General features: G+C 56.1%; 6 protein-coding genes across 6 annotated transcripts; 4 read left to right on the forward strand and 2 right to left on the reverse strand.

Annotated features, from left to right (window-relative positions):
• Positions 1 to 213: 213 nt before the first annotated feature.
• PHACADRAFT_199948 (uncharacterized protein) lies at positions 214 to 499 on the forward strand (the record flags this gene model as incomplete). The annotated part of the gene is made up of 2 exons (XM_007400208.1): positions 214 to 372; positions 428 to 499. The coding sequence occupies 2 exons, from the start codon at positions 214 to 216 to the stop codon at positions 497 to 499; spliced, it is 231 nt and encodes a 76-aa protein (XP_007400270.1).
• Positions 500 to 1,858: 1,359 nt separating this feature from the next.
• On the reverse strand, positions 1,859 to 2,110 carry PHACADRAFT_103287 (uncharacterized protein; the record flags this gene model as incomplete). Its single annotated transcript, XM_007400209.1, has 1 exon — positions 1,859 to 2,110. A coding segment is annotated over one exon (252 nt), but the record flags the coding sequence as incomplete, so codon positions are not given.
• A 648-nt stretch (positions 2,111 to 2,758) lies between these two features.
• On the forward strand, positions 2,759 to 6,381 carry PHACADRAFT_263097 (glycoside hydrolase family 61 protein). The gene is made up of 13 exons (XM_007400210.1): positions 2,759 to 2,925; positions 2,974 to 3,197; positions 3,258 to 3,499; positions 3,567 to 3,750; positions 3,815 to 3,833; positions 3,883 to 4,114; positions 4,187 to 4,488; positions 4,548 to 4,605; positions 4,665 to 5,106; positions 5,167 to 5,238; positions 5,297 to 5,679; positions 5,738 to 6,134; positions 6,200 to 6,381. Exons 3-9 carry the CDS (start codon positions 3,359 to 3,361, stop codon positions 4,680 to 4,682), a joined length of 954 nt encoding a protein of 317 aa, XP_007400272.1. The 5' UTR covers positions 2,759 to 2,925; positions 2,974 to 3,197; positions 3,258 to 3,358; the 3' UTR covers positions 4,683 to 5,106; positions 5,167 to 5,238; positions 5,297 to 5,679; positions 5,738 to 6,134; positions 6,200 to 6,381.
• Positions 6,382 to 6,979: 598 nt separating this feature from the next.
• PHACADRAFT_263099 (uncharacterized protein) lies at positions 6,980 to 9,994 on the forward strand. Its single transcript, XM_007400211.1, has 12 exons — positions 6,980 to 7,077; positions 7,156 to 7,325; positions 7,376 to 7,459; positions 7,507 to 7,618; positions 7,673 to 7,717; positions 7,763 to 7,791; positions 7,839 to 8,323; positions 8,382 to 8,431; positions 8,480 to 8,712; positions 8,770 to 8,885; positions 8,944 to 9,819; positions 9,909 to 9,994. Exons 3-11 carry the CDS (start codon positions 7,399 to 7,401, stop codon positions 9,091 to 9,093), a joined length of 1,281 nt encoding a protein of 426 aa, XP_007400273.1. The 5' UTR covers positions 6,980 to 7,077; positions 7,156 to 7,325; positions 7,376 to 7,398; the 3' UTR covers positions 9,094 to 9,819; positions 9,909 to 9,994.
• Positions 9,995 to 10,358: 364 nt separating this feature from the next.
• On the forward strand, positions 10,359 to 12,070 carry PHACADRAFT_263101 (uncharacterized protein). Its single transcript, XM_007400212.1, has 3 exons — positions 10,359 to 10,422; positions 10,484 to 10,553; positions 10,606 to 12,070. The coding sequence occupies exon 3, from the start codon at positions 10,608 to 10,610 to the stop codon at positions 11,910 to 11,912; it is 1,305 nt and encodes a 434-aa protein (XP_007400274.1). The 5' UTR covers positions 10,359 to 10,422; positions 10,484 to 10,553; positions 10,606 to 10,607; the 3' UTR covers positions 11,913 to 12,070.
• Positions 12,071 to 12,189: 119 nt separating this feature from the next.
• On the reverse strand, positions 12,190 to 15,113 carry PHACADRAFT_213022 (glycoside hydrolase family 61 protein; the record flags this gene model as incomplete). Its single annotated transcript, XM_007400213.1, has 6 exons — positions 12,190 to 12,832; positions 12,892 to 13,266; positions 13,320 to 13,480; positions 13,539 to 13,689; positions 14,886 to 14,997; positions 15,052 to 15,113. The coding sequence occupies 6 exons, from the start codon at positions 15,111 to 15,113 to the stop codon at positions 12,542 to 12,544; spliced, it is 1,152 nt and encodes a 383-aa protein (XP_007400275.1). The 3' UTR covers positions 12,190 to 12,541.
• Between the last annotated feature and the right edge of the window lie 104 nt (positions 15,114 to 15,217).

Below are 15,217 nucleotides of genomic sequence, written 5' to 3' on the forward strand. Positions count from 1 at the left end.
GATAGGTATTTTTGTCAGAATTGAACATTGGCTGCGCACGCGCTCACCAGTCTGTAGCTCTTCACGGCGTGCAGAACTTCCGGTGCCGAGTTCTAACGCCAGTATGTCCTCTAGAGGTGCTTGTCGAGTTGTCGAGGTCAGCATTTGAACAATTATATCATCCCAAGCCCGCTGGTCTTCAGCTGCAGCGGAGGCTCCTCACCGCCACCGACCATGTTCGTCCGTTACCGGCGCCGCCTCCCGTACTTCCTCGCATCTTCAAGTGCTTCGTCCGCCGACGCCGACGGCCATTGGCACCACAACGGCGGAATTGGCTACACGGGCCCGACGGTATGCTCGGTGCCGTACACTTGCGTCGTCTCAAACCTATACGTAAGTCTGAGGCTCATCCTGTCGCCGCATGTGATCCGCTGACGCTGCCCTACAGTACAACCGGTGGTCGGTGTCCATTTCATATTGCTTTGTTCTCTTCCACGTGTACACTCCCGATGATCCATGAGCTCGGAGAGTATTTTCGTCGGTTTTGCGCACGGGTATCAGCTCGGTGGTAATTGCTTGTGGTCTCCAACGTTCTACGTCCTGCGGCGCACGATCAAACTTACAGGGTTTCTCATCAGCACGACAAATGATCCTCGATGGTGCGCTCGCGGTCGAGGGGGCCCCTCAGCGGGTGCGCAGTCGAGGTTCCGCAGGAGGAAGCGGAAGGTCATGCGCATTTCCAGCTGCGCGAAGTCCCTACCGTCGCAGTCCGCGAAACCGAACGAGTACGAGATGAATATAATGCGCGCGCGTCGTGTGCAAAGCACTCGACCGTCTCGCAGCCGCAAGACTTGCGGCAGCGAGCCCCCGCTCGGGCCAGAAGGTGTTCGGCCGCGAGAAATAGCGTGGATCGCGTTCCAGCGACCGGAAGTGTGTACGCACGTGCGTACCGTTTGGAATATAGCTGGTTAAGCGAGATGAGACACTGTTACAGTTGTGAGTCAAGACGGGACTTACTATGACCCAGCTACTCTGTCGCCCCTGCCAGGTATGGACGTTGGCTGGCTGCCGCCCGACGCGATGGGGTACAGCCTCAGGGTCTCGTTGCTACACAGAAGTCAATAAGATGCGGAAGACTTGAGTACAATGACACGCGCATCGCAGCGTCCAATAGGGTCGTCTTACCATAATGTCTCGTATCAAATGCATCAGTGTTTGCAGGGCAGTCCTTGTCAACCTCGGCCTGAAGCCGCTAGTAGTAGTGCAGATGGCGCAAGAGGTTCCACAAGGCCTTAGATAGGACGGTCGCATTGAAGGGTGTCTGAGGAGGTGAATACTGTTAGGACGCCATCCGCGACAAGTTGGGCCCGAGACAAGGACACCTTGGTCGCCCTGTCAACGATCACAGTCAATAGGTGTCAAAAAGGTTCTTGGATGCGTACCTGGCCTCTGCAACGAGGCGCCAGAGCAATCCACCTAAGATTTTTTGTGGCAGACATACTCTACAGAGGCTCTTAGCATGGCCCAAACCCCGCCATCCGCCAGTAACTCGCTTCCTCCGCCATAACTACGCCTGAGTCAGCACACGGAAACGCACCGAATGCAAAATACCTATGCCACGTCTCCCATGAAGTCGGTTGAAAAGTATCTGAGCCATTTTGCGAGGCAGATGGTACCGCTTTAGTTCCCCAGCTGCTTAGTGAGCTATGTGATATGCTTAATGTCATGAGAATCGGTTCGTATCCTTTCAGGGCTTCGGCGCTGAATATTGAATGCGCGAGCCCGAGGGCGGCGGCAATGAGCACCCTCAACTATGTCGATAAGGGCCGAGACAGATGGATCCACGGACTCTCCCCAAAGGGCTATACAGACGAGTTGATCAGACTTCGGACAGATGGTCAACGAGATAGGACCAACCAAGGCCCTTAGGCAGGCCATTAGTGCTCATCAGAGGCACCACAGCATCGACATTGCGAATTGAAACCTCGCTAGGCCCAATGTGCACGATTTTGCCGTAGCGGTTATACAGCTCCTGGATGTGCAAATGCTGTTTACCGTGGTGCTCCTTCCGGACCATCCGCCACCTGAAGAGCTTGGTCGGGAGTGGCCCCGGATAGCCAGGAAGCGGATGCCATGGTGTGGTGCGGTAAAACGAGACTGATGCCAATAGAACAAAGTGGTATGCAGCCAGGGTGACGAGCGTGAGATATATTCCGCGACCATCAGGGGGAGTTGTGGTGAACGAGCAGCACACTCTGGTCGTCTGCTATCGGTCTACTAGTATCATGTCTGAGTCCGCTGGTTTAAATGTGGTGACGACTATGGAACTGGTGAGACAAAGCGGAGAGCGTCTTGTCATATTCGGACTAGTAGGTCGATTACCTTGGTCAACACTCTGCCATCGTTTATAGGATTTCCACACAGCCTGCGTGCGTGGCCGACGGATCCGAACGCGCACTCAAACGCGCGTCGCGCTTACTACGCTGAGTCCTGATGTGACGGTCACGCGCCTCCAGGCAGGGCGCATCACGTTTTCTGTTGTTTCCGGCCACGGTGACGCGTATCTGTGCGACCATAACCGGCATTTCCAGCTGAATACGCGTCTTATAGAGAGACAACGAGCTAAGGCTCGTCGTAACTCGAACTGCGGCGAGTTCATGCGCAACACTGTCATCACCGCGTCTACGTCACGGTTCCGCCTGTTCAAAGCGTCCGGCAGCCATAGTTCGCGGATTCAGGACCATGGGTGTATCTCATCTACCTTTCTTCTACAGCTTATGTTTAAGACGATCTAATCTCAAATTTGTCGGTCGAAGAGCGAGACTTTGTTGCTTGACGCTTGTTATCACCAAGCCGCGACGTCTCGATACCGGCGCGGATCGTCGGGATTGATTCTGGAAGTTTAGATATTATCCCTTCGTACCTTCGCGTCCCGATAGAATCAAGGTGAGCTGTGCCTTGGAAACTCTGAAATCTCATGCATCCGTTCCTTAGAGGTCTTCATTCATCCTACCCCACCTCCCCGCATTCCTTCGCATCCCCGCACAGAATCTTCGGGTCTGGCACGTCCTTCACTGAACAACACAAGCACGACAGCTATACAGTCCAATTATAACTAGATAGAGACTGGTGCCTGCGGATCAGTGCCAAGCGTGAAGAAGTAGTGAAGTCCCGAGAAGTAGGCGAAATTCACGGATAAATTGGGTTCCGTGCTCAAAGTGAGCAGGTCACTCGACTCATAATCCCTAGCTCAATGCTGATAACGGTTAAATCGACAGATATTGGTGATTTATATATATGTCTGAACCGATGTTGCGAAACTCCGCGACAGCCTCAGGTCCACTAGCCCCTCGAACGAGCTCCAGGTATCGACCCGACCATGCAGCGTATTCTTTCTGCCTCCGTGATCCTTGCGGCGATGGCCCTGTCGTCGTCTGCACACACCATCTTCCAGGAGGTGTATGTCAACGGTGTTGACCAGGGTCACATCAACGGCATTCGTGTGCCAAGCTATGACGGCGTATGTCCACTTCTTCTGTGGCGTCCATCTCGGATGTGCTCATCATTTTGCCGCGTCCTGCATACAGCCTGTCACGGATGTCACCTCCAACGGCCTCATCTGCAACGGTGTCGAGAACCCTTTCCAGCAGCCCGTGTCTGATGTCATCATCACCGTCCCAGCTGGTGCCACGGTCACAGCAGAGTGGCATCACACCTTGGCTGGTGCAGACCCGAGCGATTCTGCCGACCCAGTCGACCCCAGTCACAAGGGTGAGCACTAGCCTTTCGTTTCTGTACGACACCTTTTCTGAATGCATGTCTTGTCCCGTTTCAGGACCGGTCATGACCTACCTGTAAGTGCACAGACGGCCGCTGTACAATCTAGGCTGAGTATCCTCCCAGTGCGCAGGTACCAAATGCACTCCAGACGGACGTTACCGGCCTCAGCTGGTTCAAGATCTGGGAGGACGGCCTCGACGTGAACAACCAGACCTGGGGCGTCGACCGCATGATCGCGAACAAGGGCAAGGTCACCTTCACGATCCCCGAGTGCATCCCCGCAGGCCAGTACCTGATGCGCCACGAGATGATCGCGCTGCACGCAGCCTCGAGCTACCCCGGCGCCCAGTTCTATGTGTGTCTTCCCCCCTCCCCTCCGCGCCGCACACCGCACACTAGACGCTGACCTCTCTTCCCCGCGCGACAGATGGAGTGTGCCCAGCTCCAAATCACCGGCGGTGGCAGCGCACAGCCCGCGACGGTCAGCTTCCCCGGCGCGTACAGCGGCACGGACCCCGGCATCAAGATCAACATCTACGAGACCCTCAGCAGCTACACGATCCCGGGTCCGTCGGTGTTCAGCTGCGATGGCAGCACCGCGCTCCCGCCACCCCCGCCGCAGTCGACCGTGTCGGCTGCGCCGTCGTCGGTGTCGTCGGCCGCGCCCCCGCCGCCGTCGAGTACGTCCACTGCGACGGCTGGGCACTACGCGCAGTGCGGTGGTGTTGGGTAGGCTTTTGTCTTGTGTTCGTGGAGAAGGCTTCCGAGGGCTGATGGTATCTCGACAGGTACACTGGCCCGACGGCCTGTGCTGCTCCGTACGCGTGCGTTGAGTCTAGCGAATATGTGGGTGCATTTGGTAGCTTGACATGGTGTTGATGCTGACGAGGAACTGTTGTATACAGTACAGCCAATGTCTGTAAGGACAGAACATACCGGTACCGGGAACCGCGGTTCCTGCGCTCTGCTCTCACGTCATGCCTTTTGCCATTATGTATATGCTATTCATGCTTCTCACTTCCACCACCTCCGACAGTTTTCCCTTGTTGATGACTCGCAAATGCCATTGCTTGAATCAATTCTCTACGCAACAAGGGCAGCTCACTGATACTGTTCAATGGTCGACCCGATGGAGAGCTCCTTTGCCTTCTGAACGACAGCGTGGGCGATCGCGACGTCCTGCACGCCCACGCCGACCGACTTGAAGATCGTGACGTCTCCTTTGCGCACCCTTGAAACAGCCGAGGCATTCCGTGTCCATTTCCCCCCAGAAAGAGTGATGAGCTCTCCCAGCTCGACAACATCGTCAGATCCCAGACCTGCGGAGATGAGCTCGCCCGCCTCAGACTATCATATATATTCTAATGGTCAGAAGACCGTCACACCACGCAAGAAAATTATGCTCACCCCTGCCCCGGCCCGATAGTCGACGACGACGCGACTCGCGCGCTTGACAAGGTCCGAATCGATTTCGTGCCTGTTCGTCGCGTGGTTAGTCATCCAACTATTGGTATGCGCAGTTGGCGATTGCTCACATCGCTGGTGTGTACGAGCCGATCAGACACAAGCATGTTCCAGGCGATACATAGCTCGAAGGGAATAAGGGCACCGTAGAAGACGTGGCTGTGATAACGATGTCAGCCTCGCGCAGGATCAGGCGGATGTCTGGATTCTCCTGGCCGTTCTCGAGAACAAGCTGGTTCCCGGAGATTCTGACACGGTCTGCGAATTTGCGACCTAGCTCCAGCAACAAATCCTCCATCCGTTTATTTATGGTTCGATTAAAGATGTTGCAAGTCTTGATAGAAGGAAACCGGGATAGGAAAAGGGAGAGATGGGCGGCAATTTGCGCTCCTGCGCCAAAAGCGACCAAGCTCTGTGGAGCTCCCTGGCTCAGCATGCTGGCCGCAAGAAGAGAGCCTGTCGGAGCAACCGTGTGAGATGCCAAGACTATATTTTTTAACGATCAGCTGCTGACTTGCTGCGTTGCGAAGAGCAGTGAGCTTGCGAGCGTTCACGACGGCGGAGACCTCGCCCGTGTGTTCGTCGAGCACCATCGTGCTGGCGGGCAAGCCCCGCTCTTTGACATTGCTCGGCGCCTGGGCGGTCGGAACGGACACGATCTTGATGGCAGTCCCCGCCAAGGGTGCGAGGCGGGAGGGCATGAAGAGGGTGTGATGATTCTGGCTGGAGATCGTGCTGCGATGAGGTATTACAACGTCCGTGCAGTCTGCACTGGCTGCAGATGAGGCTGAAAGGCTGACGAAGACCCTCGCCATGAGGTTGATGAGTTCGTTGACCTCGAACTTTGACACGACTTGGTCGACATCTGAGCCCGACAAGACGAGGAGGCTCATCACGTCTAGTACGTCTATCTGATATACATATTGCAGATGTTAGCTGGGAATATATACGTATTGATATGGTTACATGTGCGTACTTAAGGTTAGCGGGGAAGTGCTCGACTTTGCCAGACACACGGAACGCTGCCAAATCGCGAGTTATGACGGGAGCCGGAGCGCCAAACGGCATTCGGTGCGGTAACGTGATCGGCTGGGTGACGCCCCCGTGAAAGACACGCTGCCGTCTACGACGGTGCTATCCAAGAGGCCCTCTTCTGCTCCGTTCACAGCGACGAGGGGCGGTTGTTGGATACGGTTGCTGAAAGGCACCGTTGATGATGTGTTTTGCGCGCCATTTGATGCGGGGTAAAGCGTGGGAAAGCTTGCGACGCTTGCCGAATATGATCCGATATGCACGAGACACAGCCGCGCGAACGTTGTCGCTCACGACGACGATTCTCCTTGACAGGCTTCGTCCACAACGATGCATGTTACATGCTGCCACGGGCAAGTTCGAACTTGAGGTCTCCTAACTCGCCTCATTAGAGTCTTGTGAACAGCACGTGTCGGCCGCTCTGCTCCAGCAGCTTTCCTCCAACTTGGAAATCGCTGTGATCCTGATCCTGCCTACCTTGCAGCCGACTCACCCCCGCTGCAACAGACCGGCGCTGCGCTGGGCCGCGCATAACCATGTCTAGAACGCCCGTCGGCACCACCAGTTGCTGTTAGCACAGGCACCTCCATCGTTCAAGCCGTCACCCTTAATTTCTTGGCATCTTGGGACAGCGCTGGCAGGGAAGCACATAAAACAGATCTTTGAGGCAGGACACTCTTGGCAAGTCTCTCTTCTTGTCTTCTACCGCCTTTCCCCCTTCCTCTCTCTCTCTTCAATGTCGAGCTCGAGCAAGGAGACTAGCGATATTCATATGGCGGAACTTGGCAGTGCCGTGCCGCCGATGTCTGACGCCGAACGAGGGTACGCCAGAGTGGCCACCGCTGAGCCAAGCGCGGACACAATTGAACTCGGACACTTACAACGCTGTTTGTCCCTCAGTGAACATCCTTCGCAGCTGACAAGTGGAAATGGTCGGTCCGCTTCGCACGACCCAACGCTGTACGAGCAATACCTGTCAAGAAGGCGCGCGATTTGGAACCGTCTGCGGGGAAAGGGAAGGCGTGTACCAGGCTTCAGGGAGAGCGTGAAGAACGTGGTACTGAGCTCATGTACGTCCGCCGCATGGTTCATTATATGGTTCCTCATGTATGCTCTGCAGGGATCAATATACTCTTTCTCGTTATGCCTATTGCATGGGTGTCTCACTTCGAGAAAAGTTGGTCACATGAAGTTACCTTTGCGTGTACGTGCACTCCCACAAACGAGTCGGCATGCCATAACTGCCTTCAGTGTGCTTTGTTGCTATCATTCCTCTCGAGAAGACGTTCGACTTGGGCGGCGAGCAAATGGCGCTGTACCTCGGTAAAGACCTTGGAGATTTGGTCATCATCACCCTCAACAAGTAAGTAATCTCGGTGGTACGCCAAATGATTTCAAATCTAACTCATGGTGACAGTGCTGTAGAAGCGACTTTGGCAATTGTCTTACTGCGCAATTGCGAGTAAGCAAACTTTACTGCTGGCTTGGCGTGTGCTAATATCAGCAGACTTCGATTGCTGCAGGCGACTATCGTAGGTATGTGATGCATTATGGTGTGGAGTCCTGTAATTCACGTTCCCCAGGCGTGGTCGTTCTGCATCTTCTCCTCATCCCGGGCACAGCCTTTCTCGCGGGCGGAGCGACCATCTGGGAGCAGAACCTGCACCCGCATCCCAACGAGCTGAACCACTCGCTCCTGGCCGTCGGCGTGCTCACGATCCTCCTGCCCACCGCGTTCTTCGCGGCGCTGGACCGCGGCGCACAGTCGATCGCCTCGAACGGGCAGCTCACGTACTCGGGGAACGTGCTCACGGACCACATGCGCGACGAGATCCTGCGCATGAGCCGTGGGCTCGCCGTCGTGCTCCTCGTCGTCTACGTCGGATCGCGCATCTTTCTGCACAACCCGCCGGGCGACGGCAACGCGGGCACGCTCGCGCCGAACGCGCCGCTCGAGCAGAAGATCCAGGAGGAGCACCTCAAGACCGTCAACCCCGAGATCCACCCGCTCGTGTGTGTGACGCTGCTCATGATCACCATCGCGCTCATGGCCACGACCGCCGAGTTCGTGAGTTGGCTTCGCATCTGTTGATACGGCTTCCAACGACGCTGACAGGCGCTCGCAGCTCGTAGAGAGTATCGAAAACGTCCGGGAAGCTGGCCACATCCAAGAAGAGTGCGTCTCGTCTTTTTCTATTCTGACTGGTGTCTCATTACCCGTTAGGTGGTTCGGCCTCATCCTGTTGCCGATTGTATCTTTCTCGGCCGACGGGTGTATCGCGATTGCCTACTTTGCACGCTCGGTATGGAACCATATCATCGGGAAGGAGACGCTGGTACCTTCGGAACTCGCTAAGGGCCGTGCCATCGACCTCAGCATCCAGTTTACACTCTTCTGGATGCCGTTCCTCGTTCTCCTTGGGTGGTGGATCGATAAGCCTATGCACCTGCTCTTCGGTGAGCCTTCTGTAGCTTCACATCTCAATAGACTGCTAAAATACCGGGGGCCGCTAGACTATTACGAGCTCGCGATCGTCCTCGGTTCCTGCTTCCTGGTCAACTACGTCACGGCGGACTCTAAGACGAACTGGGGCGAGGGCCTGATCATGGTCGCTTTCTACGTTATGATCGTCAGTCGCTCTCTGCGCTCTGTATCCGCACATCACTGACGCACGCGCTCTGCGACAGGCCATTTCGGCGTGGTTCTATATCGGTCAGCCCGAGCTCGCCGTGATGCTGAATTGTCCTGGGACCGTCGCCGACGCTCTCACTAGTGGTGTCGAGAACGGAGGAGAGGGAGTTAGGGTTATAGCGCGGACTCTTAGAGCTGCGCTGTGATTATCTTTTTCCGAATTTCTTCCGACTTTCGAGGCGCGGATTATTATTTTCTTGTTTGCAGCATATCATGGACCTGACGCATATTCATGAACACTCACGCATAGCATAGTATATCCTAGCACGTACATCAGCAGACGTGTTATCTATTGGCAGAACGCCTGTTCTTCTGTTAATCCAAGCACAGTTTACAGTTACGCCGCCTTGACGAGCTTCCCACCCCTGTGCCACCATAGACTCTCCTCGTCCTCGTCCTCCTTGCACCACAGGTCCTTACTCTGCCACATGTTCAGCTCCTCAAGCCAGATATCAGACGGGCGGTCGAGACAGCACCCGTCGAATGCCTTCTTCCACAGCGGCGTCCAGAACCGCTGCCACCACGCGACGTCCGCGCGGCGGCTCAGGACATGCTCGTAGAAGAGGATCTGGCCGCCCGGCCGGATGACCTGCTCGGTCAGGGCGCGCATCGTCGCGCGCGGCTCGGGGATGCCGCACAGCGAGAGGATGCATATGACGGTGTCGACCGTGTGCGGCCCGCCGAGCGCGGAGACGAGCAGGCCGATGTCCTCAGCGCCGTAAGGCGCGACGAGCAGCGTGCCCGCGGCCTCTGTGAAGCCCGCTTCGCCCGCGACCCGCCGGATCTCGGCGTGCATGTTCGCGTTCGGCTCAAGCGCGACGTATTTCGTGACCTTGGTGCGGTCGAGGTACCGCGCGGTGTGCCCGAAGCCTGCAAGATTGGCGCGTAGTAGTAGTAGCGCGCGGGGGGCGAGTCAGTGGGGAAAAAAATTGTGTGAAGCCGAGAGCAGAAGAGCGTACCTGCGCCGATGTCAAGGACTACGCCGTATGCGTTCGGCGTCAGGAAGGAGTTCTTGAGCTCGCGAGTGTTTTCGTCGATGTCCTTTCCGAAGGCGATCCAGACGTGGGACATGAACTCGCGCGAGAGGAGCGTCGGGCGAAGGAGCAGGCCCGGCTTGCGCAAAATCGCCTTGAGGGTCGGCAGAAACGCTATCTGCACCGCCAGACGTAGTTCTTCGAACAAGGCAAATGCGTTGCTCAGTTTCATCGCGGCGGCCTTTAGGAGGGGAGGTGACAGCTGGAAGCAAAGAGCATTTCGAATTGGCGTCTCTACGAAACAAGGTGTTCCGGGTCTCCTGTTAAATCATTTCTAAACCCAGACCTCGGATACCATTACAGCAAGCTCCGGGGAACCGCGCCGTCCGCGCACTCTGGACCCTCCCATCCGCTCGTCGTCGCAAGAGCCGGCAACGTTTTTTGTCCACGAGCAGAATACTTAGAGGCACTGCTGAGAACTGTGGGAGCTTTGGAGATTAGGTGCGCCAGGATACTCTCTGGCTTACGTGTATAGCTGGCTGAGTCTGTCCCGCGACTACAGACTTTCATTTTGATTATCGCTGCAAGAATTCGTGGACCTCGCGACGCTTTGTGGTAGTACTGGGTACTAGGTACGTTTCTATACTGATCATGTCGGTGTGCCACTGAACTGAGGAGCCGCAGACATGGCCAGTCTAGGTCGGACGCTCCGGACAGTGTGGACAGCTTTCGTCGCTGCAGTTGGGCGAATGGACAAGTCGCTTTCGCCGTATGATACCATCCAAAAGTTTCGAAAACACAACTTTGTCCTTTCCGACTCGATATACCTCTTCGAGATCTTCCTCGCGACGTTCTGGGTAGCCATCATGCAAGCCCCAAGCTTCCCGCTCAAACTGCTGCTGCCCATCCTCTACTCCGTCCTCATTCTCATCCCGTTCACATCCCAGTTCTTCTTCCCTGCGACACCGATTCTGCTGTGGGTTTTGTCGTGGTATAGCAATCGCTTCATTCCCTCCGACTACCGGCCTGACATCTCGGTCGTACTCCTGCCGACGCTCGAGTCCGTGCTGTACGGCGCGAACATCTCAGACATTCTCACGCGTTTCACACATCCTATACTGGACATCCTCGCGTGGATACCGTACGGCGTCGGTCACTACTCTATTCCGTTCGTCGTCGCAGCGTTCCTCTGGCTCTTCCGACCCAAGGAAGCTCTACACGAATGGGGGCGCATCTTCGGATACATGAATCTCCTTGGTGTGCTCATCCAGATTTTTTTCCCTTGCGCAGCGCCATGGTACGAAGTCATCCACGGCTTGACACCCGCGAACTACAACATGCCCGGCTCGCCCGGTGGACTGCTGCGGATCGACAAGCTGTTCGGTGCGAACGGGTACAACACCGCGTTCACCAACTCTCCCCTTGTCTTCGGCGCATTCCCGTCGCTGCACTCCGCATGTGCCTGCCTCGAGGCGCTCTTCATCTCGCACTTCTTCCCGTGGACGACGCGCTACGTGTGGGCGTACGCGGGCTTGCTCTTCTGGTCGACGATGTACATGACGCACCACTACCTGATCGACGTCGTCGGCGGCTCGTGCCTCGCTGTCGCTGCCTTCTACCTGCTGCTCCCCGACGAGCTCAAGGGCGCCGCCGCAACCGCGCCGCCTGGCGGGCTCGCCGCGCGCCGGAGCAAGTACGAGATCTACGACATCCCCGAGGGCGAGCGCCCGCGCGCCGGCGACGCGTACGACCTCGACGAGCTCGACGAGCGCGAGAGCGACGAGGAGGTCGACATCACGTACCGCTCGCCCGTGCCGCCCGCGCCCGGATCCGCGACGCCGCTCATGCGCCAGGGCAGCGCGCAGCCGAAGAAGAACCATCGCCACACGGCGAGCATCGCGAGCCTCATACGCTCGGAGGAGCGCGGCGAGGAGGGCTGGAGCCCCATCGGAGGGTCGTTCACCCTCCCGCCGACGCCGACGCAGCGGTAATAGGTGTGTGTGACGGGGTATTTAAGCGGGTGTATCTGGTGGAAGCGTTCTCCATGGCGTTATACCCCCACATCTTTCTTTTTTTCATAGCATGTATATAGGCCCGAGGCTGGGTACGATAGACCAACCGATGTAATGTACCCTTACATAATTTAAACGTTATGCGCACACGAAATAGCTTCTTCACGGTCGTCGCGAGCTAGGAACCCCTGCGACGTCGTCACTGCGGCGGCACATCGTCAGGCCTCAAGCCTTCAGGCAGGCGCGACCAAGCAAGACCTTCATCTCGGTTACTTATCGCCACACAAACAGCACAATAAGCACAGCGCCAGGCAGGACAATTCCACAATGCCGCAAGCGGCAACATATGATAACGACAGCAAAGAACGAGTAAGTATGGTACACCAGACAGCCCTAATGACTAAGCGATACAGCAATATGCAAGCACAGCGTGATGGCGGGGTCGTTAGAGCCGTAAAGTACGTGTGTGGCACAGCCCACTTATGGGGGCCTCGCTCGCACGCAGTGCGAGTGTGCCGCGCGACATGCGCAATAGATAGCGATATGAAAGTGAGAGGTCGTTACACAGGGCGGGAGGGGGAGATGGAGGAAAATGCGGGGAGGCACGCTTAGTGCGAGGCGTGGCGGATGTGGCGCTTCGCCATGCGCTTCTTCGAGCCACAGGTCTTGGTCGACGCGGGAGACGACGCAGACGCAGGGGCGGACGCGAGAGAGGCGGTCGCGGAGGGCTTGGCCGCGGATGAGGAAGCAGCAGAGGGTGCAGCGGAGGATGCGGAACCAGCACCACCGCCAGCAGACGAGGTGTTGTTGCTGCCACCGGTCATGCCGCTTGCGGCCGAGGACGCCAGGTTGGAGATGGGACCGCCAGGGAAGACGTACGGGCCCGCAAGAGGATAGATCTGCAGTGAGGCCATGGTTAGGATGTTAAGAGCAAATACAGTGAAGAGCTACAACATACGTTAACGAGGAGGCCAGGGTCGTTGTCGCTGTAAGCACCAGGGAACTGGACCGTCTCGTCGGGGACACCGTTACCGTTGCCGCCGATCAGGAGCTGACTGCAGGACGGGTAGGACTCGTAGCCTCCGGATGACATGGCGAGCTGAAGGGAGATGATCTCGTTGCGGAGGAGGTAGCCTCCTGGCTTCAGGTTCTCGGGCAGGGTGAGGCTGAAGGGTTGACCTTGCATGAGCGCAGCCTGTTCCCATGTGCCGTCGGATTGGACACCGGACTGCTCAATCTTGAACCACTCAGCCTTGGAGGCATCGAACTGGCTGCAGTCGTTGCCGCCGCAAGACGCCATGTAGTTGATGATAGGGCCTGCATTGTGGGGCCACTAGAAAAGGCAGTTAGAAAGGAAGTACCGCAAGAGTAAAGCAAAGCACGCACCGGTCCTCCCTGGCCGTTGATCCAAAAGAGCTGGAGCTGACTGCCCGGGTTCGCGGATGCAGTCGTGTCGGCCAGAGATGCGTTCTGTCCGCAAGAAAGGCTGGGGTTGGTCGCGCCCTTGACGGGATCGACTTCGCTGATGGCGCGGATGGGACTGCCGCCTGGACGCGCTCGGTCAGAACCAGCCTCCGGATCCCGAAAGCGGCAAAAAAAACTCACTCAGAGGGCCTTTGCCAACAGCGGGGCCGTCGTACTCTTTGCCGTCAATGACAATCTTGTGCACAGAGCCGTGTGCGGCAACGTAGGGAGCGAGCGCGAGCGTGGCTGCGAAGGCGGCGAGGAAGAACGACTTCATGATGGTAGAATTTGGCTGCACGAGAGAGCGTAAAGGAATGCGGGACCCTTCAAGAGTCGATAAAGAACCTGAAAAGAAGGTGTTGTTGAGGGATGGAAGGCTCTCTCGAGGTGAGTGTTATAAAAGTGCAAGCAAGAAAGGCCGCAAGGCACAAGGGGGTAGTGGAAAAGTCCAAGGGAGGGTTTATATACGTCCCAGTGGCAAGGGGACAAACAAACAAAATTGGCGAGAACAGTGCCATCTTTGCCGCTGTTTGCTTCAAATTTGAGGCTGACAGCATTCTTTATGCCTATTGTCGTGAGAAGCGAACAATACACCGCACACGGAGGCGAAGACGCCGGCGTTCGCCACCGTTCCCATCTGGTTCCGCTGATATTGCAACAAGAATAAAATCGAGGATGCTGTGGCAGCATCAACGTCGATGATGCATATGGTGGTTCGGATCCGAGTGCACGCGGATCCTTAGACGGCGGTGGCGCTTAGGGAGAAGGCGCATCAGGCGCATCAAAACTGGCGCCCGGGTGGCGTACAATGCGAAAGGCAGGGCATGAGATACCGCAAGATAGTACAATAAGAAAAACAATTGCTTGTCCGATCATGCGAGGGCAAGTCGTCTGTGTGGACACAGCTCTTGAGAAAGGTCAGCTAATATGAAACCGAGGGTTCAAGATTGAATATTGAATATTGAATTGAATATTGAGTGCTTATTGGTCCGCTTATCATGACCTGCCACCATGCATGGCAAGCGAAGATACCTCAGACGTAAGGTGGATCTACGGAACATGCGCCAGACCAAGCAAGTAAAAATAGCTGTTCCGCGGTCTGCAACATCAAATGACTATCGCATCGAGCAGTACACCGCCAACTTGCGCACGGGTGATAACCAGGTGAAAAGCGCTCGCGGAGAGCAGAAGCCGCGCGTCTGATCTCAAGAGTCAGTGCGTCTGAAAATCAGGAGTATTCCGACATCGTTCGGACCGTATGAGTTCACGTCTGCAACACGCCCGAGCGTACGTCCGCAACACATATGTGCGGATTCCGTGTAACATTAGCAGTTCGCACATAAGTCGGTCAATTTTTCTGGACCGGATTTCCTCTTGCCGCCGTACAATTTCGTGCACAACAGGCAGTAAATGTGTGGATAATTAGTTGTTTATTTGGTATATATATGCGGAGGTCACGCTGCTACTACATTAATCAGCATTATTGACAATCTCGTCAATTTCCTGTTGCCACACATTGGTGGTCCGAGGGAACGAAGCCGATTCTGCCATGTTTTCTACACCATGAATGTGGCGATCCTCCAATGTGTCACGAAAATAGCTGCGATGAAGATCAGCAGTGCACGGAGTAAAGTTATATGAGAGTGTGACGCACTCGCTGATCTTTGTCTCATCACCTCCCAGTTTCTCACGCAAGCTGCGGAGATTCGCATCCATGCTGTCCCAAAAGTCACGCTGGCTGTTTTTCATGAAGCACTTGCACTTCACAGATGAGGTGTCAAGGACAGTTGAGCGCAAAAATCAGGAAAGATAAGTTGGAG

The sequence above is a fragment of the Phanerochaete carnosa genome (genome assembly GCF_000300595.1).
Source record: "Phanerochaete carnosa HHB-10118-sp unplaced genomic scaffold PHACAscaffold_10, whole genome shotgun sequence".
NCBI lineage: Eukaryota > Fungi > Basidiomycota > Agaricomycetes > Polyporales > Phanerochaetaceae > Phanerochaete > Phanerochaete carnosa.